We start from the raw sequence: 16,931 nt of genomic DNA on the forward strand, positions 1-16,931 counted from the left end.
CGCTTGTATGGCGGCAATCGCAGTGTTAACATCCCGCCGGCGCTTACTACCGGCCGGCAGGATGACGTTGCGGGTGGGCGGAGCCTGTTGCTAGCTGCGTGTTGGGGACTGGCGCCGCTCGCCGCCGATGCGCCACTACCTGTCACGTAACAGGCCCCCCCCCCCCCCCCCCCGAGACCCCGTGCGCAGCCTGGCCATTCAGTGCCAGGCAGCGCTGAGGGGTGGATCGGTACTCCTGACATCACGACGTCAATGACGTCATCACGATCGTCGCCATGGCGACAGGGGAAGCCAAACAGGAAATCCCGTTCTGAACTGGATTTCCTGTTTGCTCTGATCGCCAGAGGCAATCGGAAGGGGCGGGGGGATGCCGCTGCTCAGCGGCTATCATGTAGCTAGCTACATGATTTCAAAAAAAATAAAAAATAGTGCTGTGCAGCCACCCTGGCACAATCAATAGAACGCCAGGGTGGTTAAGGTTACAGGCAATATTTAGGGGTGACATACAGCAATAAGACAATACAGGAATACATGCAAACCAGATTACATAGCACAGTATGAGTACAAGGTAATGCATAGTCAGTCACTGGTTGGGACCATGGAGATTAGGCCACTCGAGTTCACTTAGATCCATAGGATGGGTGTGTCACGGATGAGCTGTAGAAAAAACGCATTCGCAATTGGTTTTCTGCTCCAATTGTGATTAAAGGTGCAATTCCAATTGTATGTGTACTTATAGCAGAATGCAAATAACTTGGGGTGTGTCTTTTCTAGCAGAGCCATATGTTTCCAGGGAAGCAAATGTTTATGTTTAATTAACCAGAACAAAAGGAGTTTACTTCATTGGCAGAGAACAGTCAGGTGTGAATTGCTGAGCTGAAAAGGAGAGCCATTTGGTACAGGGCTGAAACAAGCTTTCCACTCACTGTGATTGAGACAGGCTGGTACCACTGTCAGCAGATATAACACATGTATTATATGATTTTTGTGCCTTGTAAAGGATGCCGTTCATGATATGTATGGAAATGATATTTTGTTGGTCAGGATCCGCCATGTATTTTAATATTACATTTATGCCGCTGACATACCCAGACACAGAGTTCGTAAATTTCTCAGTAACTGAACATCGTATGGTATCCACGTTTAATATCATTTTGACGTCTATTTCTTGAGGATTATGAATTTGCGATTATTATTTGTGTGCGAGAAGCATGGTCTGAAATATGGAAATGTCACATTTGTTGGACTTAAGCTTCCTGCCCAAAATGTAATAACGCCCAGTCCAGCCCAAGAGTGGACTCTGAGATAACGCCCTAAAAGCTTGATCATTCAAAAGGACCAGGCTGGAACTCCACCCCAGTCCTCTATCTTACCATCATAAGGATTGCACGCAGCTAGCATGAGGACAGAGCTAACTGCCATTTTGTCTGAACTCTGATCTGGAAACCAAGAGCTTTCCATGTGCTCGAATTTCCACACAAAAGGACATATTTCTTCTGAACTTAAAGTGAACCGAGCACCTTTTTTATCATTCAGGACATTTCTATAGCACATGAAAAATGCATGCCGACAATCTGTTTCATTATTAAAATAAACTTTCATTTTACCTTGTATTTTACATTCAAAGTAGATTAATTACCCTGTTTCAGCAGGGCTGCCCGGCCGTCCCCGGCCGCAGAGCATTCAGGTCCCTAATTGTTTTATTGGGCTAATTACCAAGAGGTAAACAATGCTATTAGACAACAAAGGGGGTTAGTAATTAGGACTGTTTGTTCAAAGACCAAGTTTGTGTCAATGTGTCAAGATAGCATCTCTGACTTCTGTAAATAAGGAATGTGAGAAGGGGAGGGGGGAACATGGCAGCTTCTATGCCAGGAGAGATTCCATTGAAAGAGAATGTGGTCAGTTCCCTTTAAGTATCCGTTTATTTTCTTTCCCTTTTATTTTACACTGTGGCCTCAACTCACAGAGCTTTATCAAACACTTTATCAAACGTTTGATAATTTTCCTCATGCGTAAAATCTAATTTTGAATTCACTAAGGTGTTATAGATTTATCGAATGTTTTATCGATGAAATGATCAATAAATCTATAACACCTTAGTGAATTCAAAATTAGATTTTACCCATGAGGAAAATGATCAAACGTTTGATAAAGTGTTTGATAAAGCTCCGTGAATTGAGGCCTGAGTCAGGAACCGGCTCCACGGCAAGCCTGCAGAGACAGTTCCCGACTGGGTTTTTTTTGTTTTGTTTTGTTTCGAGGGGAAGCAGCCTTATTCAAGCTAACACAAAGCTGTCGCCCCTCACAACACACACTCTGCCACCACTAGCAGCTGCTAGACACGTCAACAATTCCCACTCTGCTGTCGAGTGGCCTGCACTCAGTCCAGCATTTACGTATTTGGGTCAGCTTCAAGCTTTAAGCCAGAATACAAAACCGCCACACACCCAATGCAATCACACAGTAGCAAGGTACAATCTCAGCATGCAATCAGGCACTGAACTTGTAACACACTTACACTGCAGTCTCTCTCTAGAAGATGCAAGCTCTGCTTAGTACATCAGAAGTCAGGCTTATTAAATAAAGATTTAATATTCCAAAAAGTGGAACAGTGCAGAAAGAAATATATACAAAATATTTACAAAAAAACAGAGAAAAGGTACAAAGACACACAAACAAGGCAGTTTGCTTATAAACAAAATAAATGGGAATCAAACATTACCAGCATACAGGTCAGTAATAAGAGCACAGAGGCGCCACCAGGATAAAAATTTAAAAAAATTTAAAAAGTTGCTGGGAGGAAGTGGTGGACTTACCTCCAGAAAGCAGACACGAAAGACTGTGTGAATTTATATAAACACATTTATTATAGGTACCCCAAAGGATGCCAGGCAATAAAGTGGGGACAAACAGAAATTTGCCAAGTGCACGTGTGTAGCGCCTCTGTTATATGTCTATATTGTAGTCATATAGTCATATGTCTATATTGTGTAGTGTATGGCCAATTTTTAGGGGGGAAGCCAATTAACTTATCTGTATGTTTTTGGGGTGTGAGAGGAAACCGGAGTGCCCGGGGAAACCCACACAGACACGGGGATAACATACAAACTCCTTGCAGATGTTGACCTGGCTGGGATTCGAACCGGGGACCCAGCGAAGCAAGGCGAGAATTCTAACCACTACGCCAACGTGCTGCGGATATTTGCGGACGATGTACTTTTAACTCTTGCCAATTGCGTAACATCCTTACCATCACTAAAATTCTGATTGAATTTGGAGCCCTTTCAGGTTTTAAATTAAATTATGGTAAAAATGGTGGCTCTCCCTATTGGCATCCCATAATCTGATTTGGCAGCCCTGAAACAATAATATCCTCATCATTGGAAAACAAAATTCATTAAATACCTAGGAATTAATTTGACTCCTCTTATGCAACTTATGTAGCAAAATTTCCCTATAGTGTTAAAAATTTTGCGTACAAAGTTTTACATAAATGGACACATTATAAAATCTCTAGGCTAGGAAGGATTTAATCTTTAAAATGAACATTCTCCCATGACTCCTTTACCTATTTGAGACCCTACCAGTGAAAGTCCCTAATGCTCAATTTTCCACTCTTCCGAAAGAGTTTAAAAACTTTATATGGAATCGTAGGGTGTATAACTGATACACAGGAAAGAGGTGGGTTAAACTTCCCAAACTTGGCTTTGTATAATCAGGCGGCTCATCTAAGACAATTGAAAGAGTTGTCCAGTTTGAAGATACATACTAAATGGGCTTTAATTGTAAGCTCACTACGTTCAGCCAATTTCACTGGCTTCCATGATACGGTCAAATTCTATGCCTAAACTCCAAAGACAGGCATTTCTGCCATCTATTCATTTTACTTTAGACATATGGAGAAAGACTGCTAATAAAGGCAAGGTTGAAAGCCGCCTCATCCCTCGTATTGCCCTTTCTGGGGAAACCTCACTTCCCTCTGGGTTTATCCCAAACCTTTATGAAAGGTGGTATGGGTTAGGATTTTTTAATCTGAAGGATTGGGTGAAACCTGGCTCATGCCAATTTATAGATTATGGTGCTGTAGCGGATAAAGGACCCGGAATTCTGCAATTATGATGGGAACACAATCAGATTTTGCCCCTTTTTTAGATTCTGTTCTTTGCAAACAGATCCCCCGACAATGACCTTATTTGAGGAGCTATGTTCACAACAAGGTTATCAAAAGGAACTTATAGCGCAAATATATATCCTTTTAACCAGATCCTACTTTTTGCAATCAAGCCATGCTATATGAAAAAGCGGGAAACTGCATTGTCTCAGACTATTTTGTCAGAACATGTTGGGATTACATATGGGACAATGCAAAACATTCATCTATGTGTACTAAGAAAATATATATAAAATGTTATTTCAATTTTATCTAACACTATTTTGACCCTCATATATCCTGATTCTTCGAATCTTTGCTGGAGGGGTTGTGGGAATGTGGGAACTATGGAATACATTTTTTGGCACAATCCAGGGATAGCTCCCTTTCTGGGAGTAAATTCTGAAACTTGTACAAATTGCACTTTATTTGCATGAGGTATAATATTTTATAGTAGTATGTAACAGGGCTGTGGAGTCGGAGAGTCGGGGCAATTTTTGGGTGCCTGGAGTTGGAGTCGGGAAAAAATGCACCGACTCCGACTCCTAATGAATTTGTAACTGTAATTAAAATAGAAAATATGATAAAATGTTCTATTTCTCAGATAATAGTCATTAAAAATAATGTATATATACAGTATATATACAGTAATAGCTGTGCTTAGTCCACAAAAATGAAATAAACCAATCAAAATTAGTTACTTGTGCTGCTTCAATAAAGCAGTCCCCGTATTTAAAGGGATACTGTAGGGGGGTCAGGGGAAAATGAGTTGAAGTTACCCGGGGCTTCTAATGGTCCCCCGCAGACATCCTGTGCCCGCGCAGCAACTCACCGATGCTCCGGCTCCGCCTCCGGTTCACTTCTGGAATTTCAGACTTTAAAGTCTGAAAACCACTGCGCCTGCGTTGCCGTGTCCTCGCTTCCCCTGATGTCACCAGAAGCACATGGCGCAGACACAGACCATACTGGGCCTACGCAGGACGCTCCTGGTGACATCAGTGGGAGCGAGGACACAGCAACGCAGGCGCAGTGGTTTTCAGACTTTAAAGTCTGAAATTCCAGAAGTGAACCGGAGGAGGGGCCAGAGCATCGGTGAGCGGCTGCGCGGGCACAGGATGTCTGCGGGGGACCATTAGAAGCCCCGGGTAACTTCAACTCATTTTCCCCTGACCCCCCTACAGTATCCCTTTAAGGTCAAATATACATATCTGATTGTGACTGTATATATGATGTGTACACAGGAATCTATATCTATCTATATCTAGCTATCTATCTATCTATCTATATCTATCTATCTCTATATCTATATCTAAATAAAACATCTATGCTGTAAGAATAAAGCCTGATGTGTAGCTGTGTCACTAATAGAGATGGTCAATGAGATGGAAATAATTCTGTATTGATGCTGATTTATGCAAATGTATGCTCATGAAATCAAATAATTTGATATGTTAAAATTTGGTTTGGCGACTACAAATTAAATGGTACCGGAGACGGATGAAAAGTAAAGTTTTATACATACCTGGAGCTTCCTCCAGCCCCCTTCAGGCTAATCAGTCCCTCACTGTCCTCCACCACCTGGATCTTCTGCTATGAGTCCTAGTGTTTCAGCCAGTCAGCGCTGTCCAGCTGCATGCCGCTCCCACAGCCAGGATTATTCTGCACCTGCGCAATAGCGCTGCACAGGTGTAGTATGCTCCTGGCGGCGGAGTGTGTGCATGCGCACTACGCCCGACTGGCTCAAGTACCTGGACTCATAGCAGAAGATCCAGGTGGTGGAGGAGGACAACGAGGGACTGATTATCCTGAAGGCGGCTGGAGGAAGCCCCAGGTATGTATAAAACTTTCATTTCATCTGTCTCAGGTTTACTTTGTTACACAGTAGTACTATACTCTACATATGCACTCCCCACAGTGCTGCAGGGAATCCACTGAGAATGTTGTGCACATTGAACACAGAGGTGTTGTCTGTCACCCATAAACCTTGTTCAGATTGTGCATGAAGAATGTGTAATAGAGGAAGAATCTCCTCATTCCCCTGCAGAGTACCTGCACATCATTCTTACATGCACCCACACTTACATTGCCTAGGGCCTGATAGAGGTTCTTTGTTCCGGTTTGTACCTTTTACAAGTACTCTTACCAAGGACTAGTTTTAGTCTAAAGGGAATAAATATAGTAGTCTGCATATCCTTCTCACTTCAGTTGTCTTGTAAAATTCCTAAGCGTTGGCAGTTAAGAGACGAATTTCATGTTACATACTTTTAATTAAAAAAATTGTAATATGCAAATTAGAGGAGTCGGAGTCAAGGAGTCGGAGGAATCCTAAACTGAGGAGTCGGAGTCGGTGGATTTTTGGACCGACTCCACAGCCCTGGTATGTAACCAAACTTTTGCCTTTTAGCAGGCGATCAGACTACAAACACTAGAATTCCAGATTCTACAATGCTAAATGGTGGCGATTACTGGCAAAATGGTTGGTCGACATTCCAAGGTTCTCCTACACTTCTCTTCTATATTCTCTTCCTTCTAGTTAATTTCTTTATTCTTCAACAATTTTTTAGCCTATTAGTGCCTAAAGCCTCTTACCGCTGTTAGATTAGTGAATATTACCACATTAGTTTTTTTTTTTTAAATCTGGACTTCGTGGTTAAAGTTTTAAATGCCATAGACTTGTGGTCTTACTTTTTAGACCCTGTAAGAGATGTAAATCTGATATATATCAGACTCATCTCAGGGTTGTTGACTTTATTAAACTTTTTTCTCTCGTTACCTGTATTTGACTAATATCTCAGAGAAAAATTGAGATTTAAGCTGATCTTGACTGTATTCTGGTTGTGCTTTTATGCTTAATAAAAATTGGTGTAAACAAAAAAGATAGATAGTGACATATTACAACAGGATCTTGACAACATGGCCATATGAGCAGGCACATGGGAGATGGAATGTAATGTCAAAAAATGTAAAGGCATGCACCTTGGACGTACCAAATTAAAGGACCACATAAAATAAAAGGCATACAGCTGGGAACATCAGACATGAAAAAGGACTTGGGAATACTAGTTGATAAGTTAAGTAATTATATACAATTCCAAGCAGCGTTAGCTAAAGCAAATTAAATTCTGGGATGCATAAAACGGGAAATAAAATCTTGAGATGCTAGTATACTACTCCCTTTGTATAAATTCCTTGTAAGGCCACATATGGAGTATGGGATACAGTTTTGGGCATTGCACTACGGAAAATACATTGACCTACTAGAACGGGTACAGAGACAGGCAACTAAATTAATCAGAGGGACAGAAGAGCTCACTTAAAGCGGGCCCAAACCAAACATTTTTTTAATTCAAAATATTTAGTTGCACCACTCTGACACATACAAAGATATGTAAACACTCCTTCAAGCCTATGAGCATTTCAGTGCATGCTTTTCACCCTTCTCTTTTCATAACTAGGGTTATACAGGTGGCAGCCAGCAATTCCTCCTTTGCCGGACACCTCATGCTCCACCAGTCTGCCAGATTCTGTCCCGGCAATCTGGGCTGGTGCACACCGAGCGGATTTTGTTGCGTTTTTACAGCCGCTTGCGGCTGTGGATACGCTAGGGTAATGTATTTCAATGGGCTGGTGCACACCAGAGCGGGAGGCGTTTTGCTGAAACGCATACTCCCGGGCTGCAGCATTTTTTGGATTTCGGAGGCGTTTCTGCCTCCAATGTAAAGTATAGGAAAACTCAAACCGCTCTGAAAAACGCCAGTTCAGAGCGGTTTTGCAGGCGTTTTTGTTACAGAAGCTGTTCAGTAACAGCTTTACTGTAACAATATATGAAATCTACTACACAAAAAACGCTACCCAAAACCGCAAAACGCTAGCTGAAACGCTTCATAAAAAGAAAAAGCGTTTCAAAAACCGCTAGCGTTTGCGGATCTGCTAGCGGGTTTTGGTGTGCACCAGCCCTATGAAAGGAAGTGAGGGGTTCCTCCAATGTAAAATATTTTATATTTGTCATCATGCAGCTGAAAAAAGGCTGCTATTTATTATTATAATTTAGAAAATAGATTTTATTTCTGGCGACAGAGGTGATTGCTTAACATGCATAAATACATCAGAGGGCAATACAAAAATCTTGGCAGAAAAGCCTTTTGTCCCTAGGGTTGTACAATGGACAAGGTGACATGATCTGCGTATGGAAGAAAACAAATTTTGGCCATCCATATAGAAAGGAGTCATTCACAGTGAGAGTGATTAAAATCTGGAATACCTTACCTCGGGAAGTACTTATGGCAAATTCTACATCTGCATTTAAAGAGTGCTTGGATGCTTACCTTGCCTTGAAGGGCATCCATGGCTATAATTACTAGTTAATTCCCTAATTCGTGGAGACTTGATCCAGGGATTTAACCGACTGACATCTAGAGTTAAAAAGGTTGTCTAACTGAGCGATTGTGGGAGAAAAGCCTTAGGGATGTGACCAAAAACCCGATCGTCGCTCGGTCAGAGCCCCAGAAGTCCTCTGTGGAGAAACTTTCTATAAGCACAACCATCTCTACCATACAGGCATGATTGCTGGATTTCAGTGGCAGGAACTGAGAGACTAGTAAGGATAAAGCCTCTCTCATGATCAGTGATGATCATTTCAAATGTCTTCTTGTCATGATCTTACCTCCAGGATCCAGCGATGTGGCTCTCCCCTCTGAAACTCCATCGTGCACTGACACTTCCGGGTTGTGCATCCCTCGCGTGCTCACTGCAGGCCTGGCGTCCTTAGCAACAGGGGCGGGGGTACGCGTCATGTCAGTGTTGGTTTACGAACTGCTGGGTGTTATCTTGCTACTGTTTGGATTACCTGGAATTGACCATGCCTGTTTACTGGACTTCTCTTGATCACTGCCTGGACTGACCTTTGGAATTACCTTGACCTGAGTTTGCCTAATCCTTATCTGTACTGCGATATATCGGACATCAGTGTATGACATTGGACTGTTTCTGGACTATCTCTCTGTGGCTTTGCTGAGTTATTCTGCTCTACAATCAGCATTTATACCTGCACCATTAAAGTCTTGGGTGTAACCGTAGTAAGGCAGGTGTTATTTCCTCACCTCCTGTTCAAGCGGGGACGCGCCACATAAGGTAAAGGTAGTGGAGATAGATTGGGGCATAGGTGCTGATCTGCAGGTGAATAACTTGGCAAGCATCACACTTCTACTTCTGAATAATCACACCAACTGCTATTTTCTCATCAATAATCTTGCCAATGGTCTTGTAGCCCCATTCAAGCAATGTGAAGGTCTTAAATCTTGAAACAGACTTCCTTTGAAGCGCCCTGGTCAAACCCATGGTGATCAAGAGGTTGTAGTCGACGGGTTTGATTCTTTGGTGTGTTTTATACACAAAACAAATTGAGATCAGGTGTATATGTAATTGATTGATTGTACTCTATGTGTAACATGGTCAGTAGTATGGTTGGGTTGTAGATGCTCGAATACCGATTTCACTCAATGGCATGCAAAAAAAAAAAAAAAAAAGTATAACTTACATTATGTATTTTTTTCTAAATTTTGTCTCTTCATTAAAATGTAACTACCATAAAGAGCACAAACTGTTCATGTCTTTGTAAATGGGTAAACATACAAATTAAGCAGAGGCTCAAATCACTTTAGTGTTCTATATACACATTTATGGTGTTAGTATTTGCCCAGTTTTGTTAAGAAATCTGTCATTAAGAGCCCTGCTAAGAGACTGAAAACACTAAACAGTAGGAAACATTTTCTAACGGAGATGTGCAAATATGTCTAAGCCACAAACCGAAAATTAGAAGAACTTGATATTTACATTAAACATATTCGAGTAGTTACATTAATCTCGTTTGATTGCAACATATACCAGTTTTTTGTTTGTTTTTTAAATATTAAAACTGTACAGTACAGTAGATTCTACTATGACAGATATATACATTTCAAATGCTCAATGAAAAGTTAATTGAAACAAAAAAGCCTTTCAAACAAAATTGAAAAGTACAAGTGAACTTACCGATAACTTCTCTACAATAGCCTCCTTCCCTTGATATTGCTGTCCTTCCCATGTCAGGCATGAATCATCAGTCTAAAGGAGATTAAAAAAAAAATATATCTATAGATAAAGATATCGAGAGAGAGAGAGAGAGAGAGAGAGAGAGAGAGAGAGAGACAGAGAGATACCATTAAGGCTGTATTTACAGTGGGATGTTGCGGTTTAATACGTTGTTAAAGTGAACCTCCGGACTAAAAATCTACTCAGCAGAACTGAAAAGGCTTGGTGTTTTCTTTAACAGTTTCACAGCATCAGAACTTTGTTTTTCTTACCCAAGCATCATTTTTAGCTAAGCTCCGCCCCATCAAAGAAATCTGCCCGGGCGGTTTTTCCCTGATGCTGTGCAAAGCATGATGGGATTTCCTATGTTATTCACGTTGCCTAGCAACTGGGAAGGGTGATCAGCACACAGGACAGTTGGAACTGTGTCTCATGCTCCCTGTCACCTCCTTTCAACCAAAAAGATGGCTGCCATCATGAAATCAAACATTTGCCTGTTCATTTAACCCTCTGGGCGATACAATTATATCGCCCAGGAGGGGGCGCAGCATTTTTTTTATTTTATTTTTTTTTAAATCATGTAGCGAGCCCAGGGCTCGCTACATGATAGCCGCTGCGCAGCGGCATCCTCCCACCCACTCCGATCGCCTTCGGCGATCAGAGTAAGCAGGAAATCCCGTTCAGAACGGGATTTCCTGCTGGGCTTCCGCGGTCCCCATGGCGACAGGGCGGGATGACGTCACCGACGTCATAACGTCAGAGGGAGTCCCGATCCACCCCTTAACGCTGCCTGGCACTGATTGGCCAGGCTGCGCAAGGGGTCGGGGCGGGGGGGGGGGGCTGCGCGGCACGGCGGATCTGCGGCGAGCGACGGCGATCGAAAGTTACACGCAGCTAGCAAAGTGCTAGCTGCATGTAACAAAAAAAAAATTATGCAAATCGGCCCAGCAGGGCCTGAGAACGCCTCCTGCGCGACATACCCCGAGCTCAGCTCGGGATTATCGCTCAGGAGGTTAAAACAGGATGGGTAAGAGATTAGATTACCTATTTTAATTAACATAACTAATGTAACTTAATGACAGTATGTTTGTTTAGGCTGGAGTTCCTCTTTAAAGTTGCAACATGTCTGCGTTAAGAGGTAACGCACTGCAAGCAGCGAGTTACCAGAACGCAACATTTTTTTAACGCGACTTTTAGCATTGTAGTGCAGTAAGCTGCGTTATAAGACTTTATAACGTGCGACCATAGCGTCCTACTGTGAATGCAACCAGGAAATAAAAAATAAAGTGTGTGTGGAGAGCAAGAAATACCCTTACAAGTTACAAGGTGTGAAAACTCCCGTCAACCCTGTATTACTATGTCACTGTTGTCATTAAGGTCTCATCCACTGGAGGCTTCTAAAGGTGATTGCATTGTGAGCAAAGTAAACTTAAGGTTCAATGGTGTGCCCTTACGTGATACAATCTTGATTGTATGAATAATTGATAAAAATAGTAATCGATTTTGCACTGGAAATCTAGTATTTTGCTGACACTACTATCCAGCTGGAAACTAGATGGAAAGACCTTAGAACCAGCCATTCCTAAAAGGAAGAAAGTGGTTATTTGCAACCTAACAAGCAAATCAACAATTAAAGATAGCGGTAGTGTGTCTCCACTGAAGACAGTTCTAGCATGGATCAGAATAATCAGGTAACAAGGGCTAAAATCTGGAGCGATTAAATTGTTAGTTTTATTATATGAACTATACACAAAAAATACTCACCTGGGGCTTCCCTCAGCCCCCTGCAGCCGAAAAGGGTCACTTTAAGTTATTGCACAGGGCTTATCTTTCACCGTCTGCATTATGCAAATTTAGAGCTGATGTACCAGATACGGTAAAAAACAACTGGGTTTTCCATAAATAATGGAGCTTTCCACGCCTGCATCAATTCTGGACTGACGTTAGGGTGTGGATATGAAAAGTGTTCCCAAAGGTGGCCATACACGATGCAATAAAAACGTTATATTTTCCCGTTTATCCGATCTAAATGATTGATTGAAAGTCAAAAATATATATTTTTTTCAATCAAGAAATTCGAAAGATTATCCTGTTTTGTTTTTTTTTAGAAAAATCTGATCGGACATGCTGCAAAAATCTTTATATTTGATCTAACGAAATAATCAAACTAAATTATCTAATCGAAAAAAATGAAAAATTGTACCATGTATGGGCACCTCAAGACACACAATACCTCTTCAATCGAAATTTCTCATGCCTGGGGTGGTTAATTCCCGACATCAAGGTTGAACCTGGGAAACTTCCATTTAGATCCCTTAAAGAGGAACTGTTGCGAAAATCTTAAAATTTAAAACACATACAAATAAGAAGTACATTTCTTCCAGAGTAAAATGAGCCATGAATTACTTTTTTTCCTATGTTGCTGTCACTTACAGTAACTCGTAGAGATCAGAACCGTTTTGGGTTAGTCCATCTCTTCATGGGGGATTCTCAGCATAGCCTTTATTATTTATACAGATATTCCCTGCAAAAGATTTATACAATGATGCTGGCCAGCCTTCCTGCTCATCATACACTTTGGCAGTTGGACGGAGCAACTGCCATTCACTAAGTGCTTTAAAAAAAGAAAGATTTCTACTACTAACTGTAAGTGACCGCAACATAGGAGAAAAGAAATGTATGGTTCATTTTACTCTGGAATGTACTGCTTATTTGTTTATGTTTACATGTATTTACAAATTGTAAGATTTTCTTGACAGAGGTGCTTTAAAGAGACTAACAAAATGTTGAGCCTTATTTCTTCTATCCTATAAGTTCCTATGCCTGTTCCAATGTGGTCTGTCTTACTGCAGCCTTTTCTAGTTGCACTGTCTCTGTAATAAATTTTATCTTCTTTCCTCTGTCGGGCTCAGGCTGGAATGTGTGGAATGTGCAGCACTGCTTGTCATTGGCAGAAGCTTTACACACCCTCTCCAAGCTCTGCATGAGTCACACAGTAAGCTGTTCTCAGCCTATCATACTTGGTTAGAAGCCATGTCTTGTTTGTAAACACTGCCTAAAACTGTTAATTACAAGCCAGGATTGCAGCAGGGAGTAGCAGAAACAGCACAGAGGGGCCCAGGAGAATATAATGAAGAGAATGGTATGCTTTTTATTGCAAGAATTTTAGAGTACAGATTCTCTTTAAAGGGACACTGTAGGGGGGTAGGGGGAAAATGAGTTGAACTTACCCGATGCTTCTAATGGTCCCCCGCAGACATCCTTTGCCCGTGCAGCCAATCACCGATGCTCCGGCCCCGCCTCCGGTTCACTTCTGGAATTTCAAACTTTAAAGTCTGAAAACCACTGCGCCTGCGTTGCCGTGTCCTCGATCCCGCTGATGTCACCAGGAGCATACTGCGCAGGCCCAGTATGGTCTGTGTCCGTGCAGTACACTTCTGGTGACATCAGCGGGAGCAAGGACACGGCAACGCAGGCGCAATGGTTTTCAGACTTTAAAGTCTGAAATTCCAGAAGTGAACCGGAGGCGGACCGGAGCATCGGTGAGTGGCTGCGTGGGCACAGGATGTCTGCGGGTTAACCATTAGAAGCCCCGGGTAAGTTCAACTCATTTTCCCCCAACCCCCCTACAGTGTCCCTTTAAGTATTCTGCTAAAAAACATAGTGCTTCACTGGAACCACTCCTCACCTCCTAACTGTCAAAACTGGCTGGAATACATTCAAAAAGAACTTCCAGTTTTAAAGTGGGTGTATGAAAGAAGTCAAGCCATAAAGCAGTTTGAGAAAATCTGGTTGAGACAGGGAAGATAAAAATAAATGCAAAGCTTTTGCTCTTTTTTAATAAAAAACTAAAAATCGCAGCAGCAATCAAATAGCATCAAAAGAAAGCTCTATTTGTGAGAAGAAAAATAAGAAAAATTAATTTGGGTACCAAGTTGTATGACCGAGCAATAAATCTTAAAGCGGACCCACACCAAACATTTTTTTTAATTAAAAATATTTAGTTGCATCACTCTGACACATACAAAAGATAAACACTCCTTCAAGCCTATGCGCATTTCAGTGCATGCTTTTCACCCTTTTCTTTTCATAGCTAGGGTTATACTGGGGGCAGCCATTAGCAATTCCTCCATTGCTAGACATCATCTACTCCACCAGTTTGCCGGAAAAATCCCGGCAATTTGAAAGAAAGGGAGGGGTTCCTCCAATAAATGTAAAATATTATATATTTGTCATCATGCAGCTGAAAAAAGGCTGCTATTTATTATTATAATTTAGAAAATAGATTTTATTTCTGAAATCTTGTATTTTTAATTTGGGTCCACTTTAAGTTGTGAAGTGCTGAATTATAAAAAAAATGGCCTGGTCACCAGGGAGGTATAAAGTTCTGGTCCTCAAATGGTTAAACTGTAAAGTACGTCTGAGAACCTGTATTCCTCAAGGTCTGGATGCCTGATCTGCCTGGGATCTTACCAGAATGAGTGTGTCAGACTGGCCTTAACTTCTGGAAAGATGGTTCGGCTAGCATACACCCAGTGTATAGAAATGTATGAAGTATGCAAAATATGGATTTTAGGGTTTTGACAAGTTCAATTGTCATGCCTGAAGAGGCAGCGGTGTGGGAGAATACAGACAAGGATCAGACAGGATCTCCTTTAAAGCTAATGTAACCGCGGTTTAAAAAAAAAAAAAAAAAAAAGGCAGATACTCACCTAAGGAGAGGGAAGGCTCTCCCAGTGCCCCGGTGCTGCGCTGGCTTCTCCGTTTTTCATCCCATGCCGAGGGGACTTCGGAAGTCTTCGGGAGCAGAGTCCTCCCGAAGACAGGCGGCGCACACGCGAGTGTGTCAGAGGGCGCGCGCGAAGCCTCCCTTCGGCCACGGAGACAGCGGTATTTGACCGAAACGGAGCCAGGACAGCAGCGGGCACCGGGAGAGGAGAGGGAGTGCTCTATGGGACCCAGAGCCTCCCTCGCCTTAGATGAGTATCTGACTTTTTCTTTTTTAAACCGATTCCCATTAGCTTTAAAGAAGAGTGCCCAATACACATGGTACAATTTTCCATCAGATCGACGGACGAGCTGATAAGAAGTTGCATCGTGTGTATCGTCGATCTGACGGAAAATTGTACCTTGTGTACATAGCTTTAGGACAGTAGAGGTGTGGTTTTTATGTCTAGGGGGTGTTCTGGAGACAATATTCTTGGGACAAAGCCCTTTTATTAAAGAGAATCTGAGCTAAGTGTGATATGAAGGCTGCCATATGTATTTCTTCGTTGATCTTCTGGCATACATAGTGTGAGTCAAAACCCTGGAACACGTTTATGGCTAATTCAGTAAAACCTGAGCCAGATGAGTCAGAGTACCTGATCTGCATTATGCTTGTTCAGGGTCTATGGCTAAAATTATTAGACACACAGGATCAGGAGGATTGCCAGACAACTGGCATTGTTTAAAAGGAAATAAATATGGCAGCCTCCATATACCTCTCAGCTTTAACCACTTGCCGACCAGCCACAGCCGATAGGTGGCGGCAAAGTGGTGCGCAGAACGACCGCAATACGCCCATCGGCGGCGGGTCGTGCGCTCTTTGCGCGCGCATCTGCCGGCAATAGGCTCCGCCCACCCTCCGGCCGTTCGGAAGTGCCGGCGGGTTGTTAACCCACGATCTGCCGGATACAAAACGTATAATACGCTTTGTATTGTATAGAAAGCGTATTATACAGGCTGTCTCCTGCCCTGGTGGTCCCAGTGATCTAGGGACCACCAGGGCAGGCTGCAGCCCTCCCTGTCTGCACCAAACAAACTGATCCTGCCCCCCCTGCCATCTGATCGCCCACAGCACTCTTCAGACCGCCCCCTGCCCACCCCCCAGACCCATGTTTGCACCCAATTACCCGCCTAACCACCTATCAATCACTCCCTGTCACTATCTGTCAACGCTATTTTTTAGGTTAGGTCCTAAACTGCCCTGATCACCCCCCCCCCCCCACACACACACACACACACACACACACACACACACACACACACACACACAGATCCTCCCCAGACACCCCCCCCCCCCATGTACTGTATACATCTATTCTTCCCTGTAATCACGCACTGATCACCTGTCAATCACCCATCAATCACCCCCTGTCACCACCTGCCCCTTGCGGGCACCTTATCACCCGCCCGCACCCTCAGATCGCCCGCAGACCGCCCTCAGATCGCCTCTGAAGTGCATTGTTTACATCTGTTCTTTCCTCTAATCACCCACTGAACACCCATCAATCACCTATCAATCACTTATCAATCACCCCGTCACCCCCTGTCACTGCTACCCATCAGATCAGACCCTAAACTGCCCCCTGCGGGCACCCAAACACCCGCCCACACCCTCAGATCACCCACAGACCCCGCCTGAACACCTCTCCAGTGCATTTTTTAATTGTTCTCCCCTCTAATCACCCATCAGTAACCCCATCACTGCTACCCATCATACCCATCAGATTAGACCCTCATCTGCCCCTTTGCGGGCACCCAATCACCCGCCCACACCCTCGGATCGCCCTCGGATCGCCCTCAGACACCCCCCCCCCCCCCGATCACCTCCCCAGTGCATTGTTTGCATCTATTCTCCCCCTCTAATCACACCTTGAGACACATCACCTCCTGTCACCCCCCTAGCACACCTACCCATAAGATCAGGCCCCAATTTGCCCAGTGT

The 16,931-nt window shown here is 43.0% G+C and overlaps 1 protein-coding gene across 1 annotated transcript in view; it reads right to left on the minus strand.

The window, feature by feature from the left end:
* The window catches only part of NUTF2 (nuclear transport factor 2), a 161,862-nt gene that overhangs the window by 113,973 nt on the left and 30,958 nt on the right, over nucleotides 1-16,931 (minus strand). The window contains exon 2 of the mRNA XM_068260422.1: nucleotides 10,184-10,255. Within this exon, the coding sequence (XP_068116523.1) occupies nucleotides 10,184-10,255 (72 nt within the window). The remainder of the gene's footprint in view (nucleotides 1-10,183; nucleotides 10,256-16,931) is intronic.

Source organism: Hyperolius riggenbachi, chromosome 11 (genome assembly GCF_040937935.1).
Source record: "Hyperolius riggenbachi isolate aHypRig1 chromosome 11, aHypRig1.pri, whole genome shotgun sequence".
Lineage (NCBI taxonomy): Eukaryota > Metazoa > Chordata > Amphibia > Anura > Hyperoliidae > Hyperolius > Hyperolius riggenbachi.